The following is a 12,880-nucleotide window of genomic DNA, read 5'->3' as shown; positions in this document are numbered from 1 at the left end:
TCCACACTATTATTTATGTAATTTAAAATAAATGTCTGTTTTTAATTAATTAATTTTAATTAATAGGCCGGGCCCCTCTTGACCACAATAGATGCGCATTAGCCCCCAGGTCATTTGAGTTTGAGACCCCTGCTCTAAATTGATCATATGTGAGTGTGAGAGTGGATGGTACAAGATGGATGGATGATTGTAGCGGTTTAAAACACATGGAACACTCATGTAATAAAATAATTAAAAGACGTTCAATGAAATACACAGAAGCAATATCTCTAAAACAAACATCCATCCATCCATCCATTATCTACCGCTTCATCCTCCACCGGAGGGTCGCACGGGGGTGCTGTGCCTATCTCAGCTGACATAGGGCGATAGGCGGGGTACACCCTGGACAGTTTGCCAGTCCATCACAGGGCCACATATGGAGACAAACAACCATTCGCTCACAATCTCACACCTACGGTCAATTTAGAGTGACCAATTCACCTACTCCCCATATTGCATGTTTTTGGACTGTGGGGGGAAGCCGGAGAAAACCCCCACACACACAGAGAGAATATGCAAACTCCTTGCAGAAAGGCCCTTGTTCCAACCTTGTTCAAAGCCCCTGAAAATCACCATTTCGGTGAAATAAATGAGCTCATGCTCTCACATGAGGTCTTAGGTCATTTTCACAGCAGACAAACTGAACTGCCATCTAGCTGAGGAAGCACAGTGTGGGTGATTATTTTTATTTTACAGTGTAACTGTGAAGCAGGTGTCATTGCAACGTTTGTACCACTAAAGACAAATGGATATTAATGAAAATGCTTCAGTCTACAGTTCTGGTTCAGGCTTTGATATGGGCGCCATTAAAAAGAAAGCTGACTAGTGACTAACTGAGAGACATTTATATGGGGTACTGAGTGTTCTTTAGCTGTAGCACACACTGTTAGATGTCTGTGAGATTAAAGACATATAATCTAATAATATACTTTATGATGTAGCAGGACGACATCATTACGTCATAATGACTGTTGTATTCTGCATACACAAAACTCTCTTTCATTTTGAACGATCTTCTATCATCTGCAATTTTTTCAGAATCAGTTTTTATGTCATTTGCAGGAAAATACTACACTGGAAATCGGGAACAAGAGCAATCATTAGGAATACTTTACATGACACATGGACAACATGCAGAGTAAGACAAGAAAAAAGCAAATGCCCAAAGGTTCAGATCAATCAGCTCATACACATAGTAAAAAAAAATACCACTAAGACTAAGATACTGCTGTTTGTAAGACATTTATTATATAAATACATAAAATGAATGCGGTGTGTCATCTGAGATTAAAGAAACATATTAAATTGAGAGTCTGGCTTCACTGATAACAATGATATATTCGGTAAAATAAATTAGAATTTACACAGCCCACGACCAAGAGGGAAGGAAATGCGCTTGTAATAGGAAGGAAGGACGCAGGTTCAATCCTGGGACGGGCCAAGGACTCGGGTGTCCTTGAGCGTTCCCCCAGTGATCCCTGATCACAGATAAGTGCTGCCCACTGTGTGTGTGTGTGTGTGTGTTCACCAAGCAATAAGAATGGAGAAAATGTGTCCTTAAAGAAAAAATTCATTATCATTAATTAGTGTGCAAACATTTCATGGAAATTAACATGAATACATGGGATGGTTAACACTCTTGCCTTTGCAGCAGGAAGACCAGGTCGGAAAACAAGGGCCTTTCTGCGTGGAGTTTGCATGTTCTCTCCGTGTGTGTGTGGGGGTTTTCTCCGGGTTCTCTGGCTTCCTCCTGCAGTCCAAAAACATGCGATATGAGGATTAGGTAAACAGGACACTCTACATTGATGTGAGTGTGAGAGTAAATGGCTCTTTGTCTCTTTGTGGCCCTGTGATGGACTGGATGAACTGTGCAGGGTGTAGCCCGCCTATCGCTCTATGTCAGCTGAGATTGGCACACGCCTCATGTGGAGGATAAAGCGGTTGAAGATGGACGGTCGGGCAGATGGATGATATGCCTAATATGGGGAGTGCTCGGGCCGATAACTGATACGATACCGACATACGGCACACGTGCCCTGCGCCAAACCGCAGAGGTCATTTTCTGTCGTGAAATGTACGCAATATGTTGCCTACTCACGTCGCAGTGCATACATTTACTTCATTACGAGAAATGAGACGAGATGAGAGATAAGATGAGAGAGTCCTTTATTCGTCCCGCAGTGGGGAAATTTACAGCGTTACAGCAGCAAAGACGGTACAGATAAGGATAATAAATAATAAACATGCATTCACAAAAAAAAGTAGAATATTAAAAGATATTAACAATGAGACTACTATGTATACTGTACGTGCGCGCTTATATTGTGACAATATATATATAAATTAACAAACATATATATATATATATATATATACTGTATATAGTTGTAGAGAGTGCCAGCATATTAGTCAAGGAGGTAGTGGCATTTATTGGCAGACTTTGGTGTTTGCCGATATCTAATAAAGGCAATATCTGTCGATACTGATATCGTGCTGATAATATCATGCATCCCTGGTATATACGTACATATATATATGTATGTATGTATGTAGGCTCTTTCGAGTTACAACCATGTAAGTAATTACTGTTTCCACAAAGTATTGTGTTCAAACCCTTTCACAACTAATTAAAGACAAACTTAAGACTTAAGACAACCCCCCCCCCCCACACACACACACACACACACACTCACTCACACTCACTCACACACACACTCACCACCATCCTCCTACTCCCTCCTCTCCTCTCCTCTCCTCCCTCCCTCCCTCCGTCCGAGTTGTTCCCCTCTGACTACACTGTACACACACTCTCTCCCCTACCTCACACACACGGACGCCTGGACGCTGCAGCGTTTTTTAAAGAGTGTTTCCAGCCCTTGAGAGAGGAGGGAGGAGGAGGCAGGAGGAAGGAGACAATGTCCACATCTTTATCTATATTTTGAAAAAAAATATACATACAAAAAAAAAAAAAGGAAAAACGAAAAAAAAAAAAAAAAAAAAAAAACACCAATCGAATGGATCGGCGGTCCGTGTGCGGCGGCCGCTAGAACACGGAACTCCGAGTGTCATTGCAGACATGGGTCGCAGCGGTACGGCACCTTTCGCTCAGCTCCTCGGGGAGTGTTTTCACTGTCAGTCCTTCAGCGCTGGAAATGGCGCTGTGATGCTGAGCGTGGAAGACGCAGCGGAGGCGGATGCCAGGGAATAAAGACATTTATGATCACCTGTGCTTTTCTTTGGGTTGGATTTTTAGTAGCGGTGGACAGTACCATGGTGAATTACCAGAAATATATTACTGTTATGCAGCTGGCTCTGGGGGTGACCGCCTCCAACAAAGAACATTGTCTTCCACCCAGGAAGCGAATGTGGTGAGTATGAATCTTGGTGCGGATGATGATGATGATGATGGTGGTGGTGGTGATGATGTGATGAAGGTTTGGGGGGGAGAAAAGAGAGGAGCTGTCGCCTCCTACATCTCGTCACACGCCGATGAGTGGGTCACGGAGCCACGGTGGAGAGTGCGCGCCCGCTCACTCTCCATCCAACATGACATAATATTCCCTCTCCACCACTGCAGCCAGTCTGCACCAGGTTGCTATCATCACTAAAACCCCACTGTGGTCGATACACGGGGAGGTGAAGCTGCTGCTCCGCGCTGCCTGGAGCCCGTGCGAGCGAGTGCGTGCGTGCGTCATTGAGCGCGCGAGTGTGTACATGTGTCCTTCCTCTTCATCCACGATGTGAAGTCGAATGCGTATTTGAATGATGTCACGGTCTCACCCATTGTTTCCAACTTCATGTGCTTCGCTGTGGAGCTCATATGTGGCCTTCACTGCACTGCACTGCTGCTGTCACTGGGAACGTCATCGCTCACGCTTTAACCATGTGGTCAACCATCATCCTGCCTCCTCCTCCTCCACCTCCACCTCCTCCACTCTCATTCCTACTAATTAATAAAAATGTAATAGAGCATGAAACATGATCATCTCCTGGTTTTGTGTGAACGTGTCTATTAAATGTTGTGTACCCATACTCTCAGCATGTGTATCCACCTTACTGTCTGTGTGTCCTCATTACTCTGTGTGACTGCTTTCTATAGTGTATGTACAGTATATATATGTAAAAAAAACTGCAGCAACCACCGCTCACCTCCCCCTATAGTCTCTCCTCTTCCCGTATAGCCGTGTTCATCTGTTTACTGTAAGGCTGTCGTTCATTTTTCTCGGCTCTAAGCAGATTGAGACATCGTTTCCCTAATAACATCCAGATAACCATCCTGTTTGAACGCAGAGATGGTTAATTTGGAGCGAACAGGCTAAATAACGCTCTGATGGCAAGTGTTTCTCACCGAGTGAGGATCATTTATTTGTCCACGTACTGTACTGCAGCCACACTGGCACCGTTCTACACTTTGTGAGGCTTAACTATTACAACCAGCGCTAAAGCTGACCTGAATAATTTCCTGAACTCTTTCTGTCACTCGAGCCAAGACAAAAAAACACTGACGCTGAAAAATCCCTCGGCATCGTTTTGTCTTGAGAACAGATTATTTGCTTGTATATTGTATAAATACACATGTTCGACTTGACATTTAGTAGTTTGTGTCGCCCCAAATTATTTATAACTGTAAAACTGAACGTGATCGCCGTCCTCTCGCGAACAGTGATGTTACCGGAGTCAACTGTGCTGTGACCTCAGTGAGGGTCACACACTTATCACATGCAGCACTTTCTCTTTTTTTTACTGTTCAGTTTCATTATGTCTTGTCTTTATTGTTCCTCCTGGAAGAAGATTCAAGATACACCAAGACAGAGGAGACCTTTCATGTTTCTTTTTATATATATATATATATGTATATATTTACATTTTTGTCACTACATTATATTTGAGCTTACTTTGGAAACAGCTTGTCGTCTTATCTCCAGCAGTGCACTACTACAAAAGAGTGAACTAGTTATGTAACTCAAAAAGCAAACTCAGTATTTTTTTTAATTTTTATTTTAACTGCCGTGCACATACACCAGGCTCTCAAACACTAGATTAGATTAGATTACACTTTAATCATCATACTATAAGGATTTAACACTCCGCTGATTCCACCCAACGTTTACTTGCTAATCATGTTGCTGAAGTTTAAATGTTATAATGCTTTTTTTCCCACATCGTTTCCCATTAAATCTCATCACATGATAACACCTGACATTTCTTTTGCTCATCATGTCCGTTTTACTTAGTCAATGGCACATGATTCTTACCGGGTTTTTACACCAATGTGCATTTAACCTATAGAACACTATCGCTCAAATTCAACAACACCGTCACTAACGCAGGGTGATTTTTACCCGAGATAATAAATACACCCAATAAAAAGTACTTGTCATGAAAATATATCAAAACATGACAATACATGACACATTTGAGTAGTGTTCTTTTATTTTAAACTGTGTCATGTCTAACAAAATGAAAGAAAAGCATCATGAGGGCAACATATAAAAATGCTCCGTTACTGGAAAATTAGGAATTTGGGAACAAAACATTTCTAAAAAAAATAATAATAATGAAGATGAAAACTTGGTTTTCATGAAAATCACATACATTTATTTGCGCGGGTGAAAACCACCTGGCAATGGTTTTCTAGGGTTAAAGTGTAGGAAAAAAACAAACAAACAAACAAAAAACAAACCACTGCCGTCTTGAAAACAAACTAGTGTGAAACTAGTAGTAATATAAAGAGTAGTGTTTTTTAAGATGAATAATCTGTGCATCCTTTCTATGAGATTGGCACCCGCTTGATACACAAACAGTCCTACACGTGATTGTCTAGTTCCTATAACATTCTTGCATCATTCCTTGATATGTTAACAAAAATCTCTATGTTGTAATGTTACAAGAGAAAATGCTGAATCTGCCACTTATACCACACCTGCACCTGCATCTAACGTGTTATTCCCAGACCCAGACCTCATCCTTCCACTGCATTTGGAATAGTTTACTTAATTCTGACAAAAACGCTAACATGGGTGACGTAAAAAAAAGCTGATGTCGCATAGAAAGAGACACTGTTTTGTTTATTAACGTGATATAATTTACATAATGTGGTGATGGAACACGTCAAATGCAGTATATTCTCACTGTCACAATAGCTGTTTCTGAAATACTACAGTAGCTCCAGTACATTAGTGACATTAATATAATATAATTTAACTTTCTTCTGTGTGGCTCAAACTGCCCTCAGCAGTTCCCTCACTCTCCTGCGTGGACTTAAGAGAAGTCAATGTATTGGTTTAACCTTATTGCACAAACGACATTGATAACTTGATTAAAGTGACCTTACAGATCAATAATGGTACGCTCCCGTTAACTCGGCGTGCCCATGAAATGCTCCAGGTACAGTTTACACTAGTGGAGCTGAAACTAATGTTCGGATTCTGTAAATGTAAAGATTTAACTGATTTCTTTGGTAAGGTTGTTGTCTTTTGTTTGTTTTTCTTTTAACAATAAACAGATGTTTCTTTTTATTTAGTCATATTGAAAAAAGGGCCACAGCTCCACTTTGGTAAAGAGTGAATAGCAGCAACAGCAGCAGCAGCTCTCTAAAATGGAATTAGCCTTTGCAAACAGATGTTCCTCTTGCCTGCAGTCTTAAAAACCCATCCTCCCTTGCACACAGCCGCACACAATTGGCATTAACCTGACTTAATGAACTTTACACTCTGTTGCAAGTCTGCAGGGATAATACAACAAGTTCATTGCATTTATGTAATGGTTCCTGTTATTTTTAACTTGCGCCTTTTATCTGAAACAAAAACAGGCCCATAGTGCTCGCAGGGCAGAGACACTTTCATTTTCTGTTGAATTTGCTGAGTATGACTGTGTTTCTCTTACTGTGTGTGTGTGTGTGTGTGTTTTATTGCATCTATCAGACACAAGTCAGGACTGCTCTCTTTGTTAAGTGTTATATTAGCACTGGCCAAGATGAGAGGAATGAAGTGTAACATTGCCTATTGACCTGCTGATTAAGCAGTAGCCATTATTGCTCATACTAATCGTACTTGATGGCTCCTCCAGGCAAAACCAAGAGAGAGGGAAGAGAGGCACAGCTTAAAGTCCAGCTACTGATTAATGAGTGTGTGTGTGTGTGTGTGTGTGTTTGTGTGTGTGTATGTGTGTGTGTGTGTGTGTGTGTGTGTGCGTGTGTGCGTGTGCGCGCGCGTGCAGTGTTCTTTCTTTGTTATAGCATCAGGCGTCTGCTTGACCTTATCGGTGAACTATATAATCACACTCACTGTAATGGAGAGTGTTGTGTTGTGTTGTGTGCATGCAGACTAAAGACTATGTGTAACCATCATAACCAGCTCCAGCACACACTCTCAAAAATAGCAGTAACTAGTACACATTAGCGCGTTTATTTATTTATGTAGGGTGCAAATCGCCAAAATGGATGCCACAATTAAACATTTCCTGTTGAGTTGCAAGGCACGGGTTCGTGAACTCGCCGATATCGCATTTTCAATAGACCTGACCTCCAATGCTAACTTTCAAGAGTGTTTATGCACATTAACCCCCTTCAAAAATTACCGCAACCCACAGATATTATAATAATGTGACGGATAACAATAGGTATAGCTGTTGGGTATAATTTGCGGCCTACTTTTAAGGGCGATAATATGTAAGAAAAAAAGGTGTGTACAATAATAACCTTTAGCGTTGAAAAAACATATACTTGCAGGAGCGCGGTTGCCAACGCGATGCGTAAACACAGAGATGCCATTTTACCCGTTCATGCACATAGACACACATACTGCACTAGGGTTGCCAATCATTCTGTAAAATAAGGATTTGCTCCGTATTTGAAAGATAAAAGAAGTGCTCTGTATTAAATAGATGCATTTTTTTCAGTGCTAAACCAGGACAGAAACATTACAGTTTGGTCCATGTAGGAACCATACATTTATTACAGTAATAGTTATTTTCTATTATAGCAAGGTGCACTGTTATATTCTGCCATTGTTTGTTTTAGTTATCATATCTTTTAGTTTGTGATCACATTGGATAGGAGGATATAGTGGGTTCTTTTCTTTGATCCCTGTGATTATTTATGAGTTTATGCACGCCATCATCCTTTTTTTTTTCATTAATAAAAGGTTCAGCCTTTTTTTGAAATCTAAATGAATTGTTTTGTTTAGCGCTTCAGACAATCAGGCTCAACCTCAGCTCCTCAGAGACTCCTTTGTTGTCACTACAGTCCACTAATGAAGATGATTTGTATGAGGGAAAATAAAACCATCCTCCATCTTTCTGTCATTCCTTACTATCAAACAGAAAATGAGCGCTTGTAATTGGTCATCGGAGTCTTGTGTATCGTATAGTAAATGGGAGGCAGGGGTAACGTGTGTAAAGTGCAATATAAACAGTATAACCGTTCCTTATTTTCTTATCAGGCAACCCTTTACTGTACGTAACGACACAACTGTCTGATTTATGATCTCAAACACTGCACATATTTCATTATTTGTATTATTAGTCTGCAGCAGCAACACATAATAACATTATACACATTAAAAAATGTGACACTCACAAAGTGTAAGAGAAAGCGTGAGTTAAGCTGTTTGTCGTCAACTTCCTCTCCTTTTTCAGCTGTCTACTCAACACATCTCCACTGCAGAGTTTTTTTTTAATCCGCTGGTCAAGATGTTTTTGAGAGGAGCAATGGCGCTTTTTAGATTTGGTATCATTCATGCCCTCTGATGTCACTGTGTGTGTGTTGAAGTGTTGAATTAGCTGCATTATTGGGTGTAAGGTGGTGGGTTACACAACAGACGAGAACACCAAACCAGAACATAAACAAAGTTTGCAAAAAATGTAAAAAAAATGTATTACGTGAATATATAAATCAGAGAAGCCGGTATCTTTTTTCTTTCATTTTTCTTTACTTTTTTTCTGATAACATGATCATTTCATGAAAGTCTGTTTCCACCAGAAAAACAGAGGCATAAAAAGTCTAAATTATGACATAAAAAGTCATAATTATGAGATTGAAAAAAAAATTTTTTAGATTATGACATAAGTCATTGTATGTCTTTATGTCTACAAAAAAAACAGAAAACAAATAGTTTAATCCCTAAAATGCTTGTTTCTAAAATGGTTATTTTATGTACATATGGTTGTTTATTTGGCAAATAAACTGAAATTTGAGCCGGCTCACTGGGCCTCTTCTCTGAAAAGTCTGAAAATTAATCAAATATAACATTCGACCACTATTTATTTTCTCTTCAAGAATGCAAGTAAATAACTGTAATTTGATCTCTTAATCAAGGAATAATAATAATGTGCTTTACTATTTTTTAAGACAATACATTTAAAAATTCATAGATAACAATAATAATTCTATTTGTGTATTAACATTACAGAAACATAAAAAAATTTGTTTTGATAATTACCAATGCTGTTAATTTAGGGCAGCTGTAGATTTGTGTGGTGGTCTAATAAATGTATTAAGCACTGTACATTTCTTCCAAATTGCCGTTGTTGCTGACAGCATCAACAGAGGAAACATGAATATAACAGACTGCCTGGAAAATACTTAATTTACTTAATACTTAAAATTAAGTTGTCTCTTTAGCCTGCAGCTGCAGCAGCTGCAGCCACTTAGCTTATCTGCACATTAAGACCGGAACCATGGAGAAGCAGGTAACTAACTCATCTCTGTCAAAACACTGCAGCTACAATCTCCTCGCCAGTGCCTGCTGAAGCGCTCTCACGAATGCTTTGCATCTCGTTTGTTTAACCATGTCATGTTAAAATGACAAAGTTGCAGGTTGGGTAATTTGCCAAACTGTTCCTCAGCCAGGAGAATCAACAACGGTGCCTCCAGAGAATGTGCTGCATGAAATAATCTCGCTCATGCATTTGAACAGAGCCAGGACACCGGGCTGTGTTTCTATAATAAATGAAGTGCAGACAGCTTTAACACAACTTCCCAAAATATTATACTATCACTTTACTTTAATGTGGCTTTAAACTCCATGTGTGCCATAAAAGGTACACAATGTAGAAAAAGGATTAAAAAAGAGGATAGGAAAAGGCGACATTAATATTCACCGTCAGCGTTTCATTTATTGTCTCAGTCCTCAAATGAACCACATTTTACCTGCACATTTTATGGCTGAAAAATGCCTCACAAAAGCAACTTAAAATCATTCAGTGCACATTATATCTGAGTCGGCAGAGTCGCTGGCACTGTGTGTTATACTTTCTTGCCTTTGTGGCTCGGAGAGTTTTGGCTGAAATCCATTTCAGAATCAACATCCAAGAAACGAACCTCTGAATGAGAAGGACCTGAGCACGGGCCTGTGATAGCGTCCAAACTGCTTCTCTCATTAGTCATGTTTGCTGTATTTTTTATGAGAACAACCTGGGGTCGCCTGTAATTGACTGCACGTCTTGCAGAATGCTTTTACCTTGCATTTCCAGCCAGTAAGCACCACACTCTGGCTTCAGGCGACTATTGAATTAATGCAGATAGAAAGTGGAAGGTGATGTTCTCTTTTCTCTTGTCTTTCTTCATTCCTTTCGCTCATAATTTCCCTCGCTGAGTCTCCAGACCACAGGAGCTCCTCAGGGCCTTGCTGCTGAGCACGCTAATGGATATCTACCGTCTCTGAGCTGCACGGCGTAGACAGGATATCTCCTCGTTGAATTTTGTGTTGGGTAAATCCTCATTAAGAGTGACTGTTCTTCATGACACTGAGAGAAAGGACTGCGGTGATATAGAGGAGGAGGAGAGGAGAAAAGAGGAGGCAGCAACAATAAGAGTTGCACTGCGCTATAAAACCGAGCAGTAATGGCAAAAAGCTTTTTCTGTACTAAATTAACTCTGGCACCAGTGTTGCTGCTGTTACATAATTCATGATCCATACATTATTAATTATCAATTAATCTTTAAATTGTTTCCTAAAGCCCAGTTTGACTAATTTAAATTGTTTGCTTTGTGCAGCCCACAGTGTCAACACAATACACTATATGATAATGGGATATCGAGTTACCAATAACATAAAAAACAAGTGATCAATTAACGAATAGGTAAATAGACTGTTAAACAGTTAACACATTGTTTCAGGTGAATGTTTGAATGGTTCAATTTGATTATAGGACATCCTCCATAATGTGTTTTACAAACAGTAAATAATGACATTACTAACAGCTAAGTCTTTTTACGCTTTTTAAGAGTCTGTATATTTAATATCTATTAAAAATGTATTAATCTTAATCTCCTTTCAATTATAGATTTTCCATTATGAATTACATGTATATATATTAAGAATAAATAAAGCCTTTTGTCACATAAGTTATAATTCATAGACTTCTTGTGCCACGTATTAATGAGATATTATGCAATTAAAAAATGCGTAATAGATGTTGCCTCTCCTTATGAACACATCCATTCTGAACACACTTCTGATGTATTCATCACTCGCCGCACTGGATTCATATTTAAGGCAAACGCAGCACGTCACAAATCAATTAAGGAACACACACATGTGAAATGCGACGGGAGCCAGAAGCCGAGGGCGTTAATGTGGTCCACAGGGCTCCATCAGTGTCACTTATTAGTGAAGGGTAAAATTATTTCCTGGGCGTATTGATGGGAGAACAACCACGGTGCCTACACCGCACATCTCAACAGGAAGCAGCTACAGTCTGACTGTTGAGGCCCAAAGAGCAGCAGCGCAGGTCGACTGTGGTTGAAGCTGTGCTGCTTCCTGAGCTTGAAACAGCTCCCCACAGGGCCTCTGTGACATTAAATCCAATTATAGATTTCTTTAAATGCCACTTCATCCAGCCGGGGGGGGGGGGGTTTGGAAAAGTATACCATAACCACAATGTCTTTCCTATTCTTGTGTCGCGCCTGTGGCACTACAGTGTGTCCTGCTGTGAGAAAAACACCCATGCTGGGTGAACACTTGCTTTGCCCTCTGATGTTGAACCGTTGTCTTTCCTCTGTGGTGCTTGACCTCAGGATACACCCCAGCCCAACTGCTGGATCCGTCACAGCAGCCTCTTCAGTGAGCACCGGTCAGGGCAAGCCGTCACTCCGCCGCATCAAGGGCCGCATACACCGGAGCAAGAGCCTGGACAGCATTGACCTCCTGGACTCCAATGTAAGTCAACTTACTGTACCTTTTTAAAAAACAATGCATCAAATGAGCGGAATCGCCTCATCACAGGCACAACACATGAAGGAATAATCCGGCAATCGGACCTCATTTACAGAAGATTTGATTACGGCTGAAAAATAATACTCACAGACTCTTTATTTGATAGAAAAGAACAGCATATTTTTCCAGACATGCAACAAATACAGACACACGTCCAAACAACAATGTAGGTAGGTCATATAATAACAGCAAAGCTTGTTAAAATGTGTTTTTCTTGGATACAATCAAACATCAATATGTCACAAATTTATTGTAAATGACTGAATATTTTGTTGGCCCTGCGAAGTCCTTTCATTCTCGTGCATCGGGTCTATATGTACAAGGTCCTAGTTCAGTATTTGGGAATTGAACAGCTCCCGCAAGCAGCTGGTTAACTTGACAAAAAAAAGAAGAAAAGAAGAAACAACTTGTTCAAAAGTGAGGTTTAAAAATGACGAGTTGTGCTTTTACGGTGCAGTCAGCAATGCTGAGGACAGAGACAGGCCAGCTGTCCTCCACTGGTTCCAATGCTACACAGCTTTATATTTGCTATGCTAACTTGCTGTTGGCGTAGCGTCATAAAGATTGATTGCATCAATTGTCTCCTCACTCTGTGAGAGTCTGTCCCTTTAATGTGGGAC

At 40.2% G+C, this 12,880-nt stretch overlaps 1 protein-coding gene across 1 annotated transcript in view; it reads left to right on the top strand.

The window, feature by feature from the left end:
- The window catches only part of tjp1b (tight junction protein 1b), a gene marked incomplete at its 5' end in the record, with an annotated part of 67,137 nt that overhangs the window by 10,795 nt on the left and 43,462 nt on the right, over positions 1-12,880 (top strand). The window contains one exon of the mRNA XM_083894099.1: positions 12,062-12,203. Within this exon, the coding sequence (XP_083750225.1) occupies positions 12,062-12,203 (142 nt within the window). The remainder of the gene's footprint in view (positions 1-12,061; positions 12,204-12,880) is intronic.

Source organism: Microchirus variegatus (assembly GCF_963457635.1).
Source record: "Microchirus variegatus genome assembly, chromosome: 8".
Lineage (NCBI taxonomy): Eukaryota > Metazoa > Chordata > Actinopteri > Pleuronectiformes > Soleidae > Microchirus > Microchirus variegatus.
Note: the sequence above shows the minus strand (reverse complement) of the source record. Positions and strands in the feature narration are given on the sequence as shown.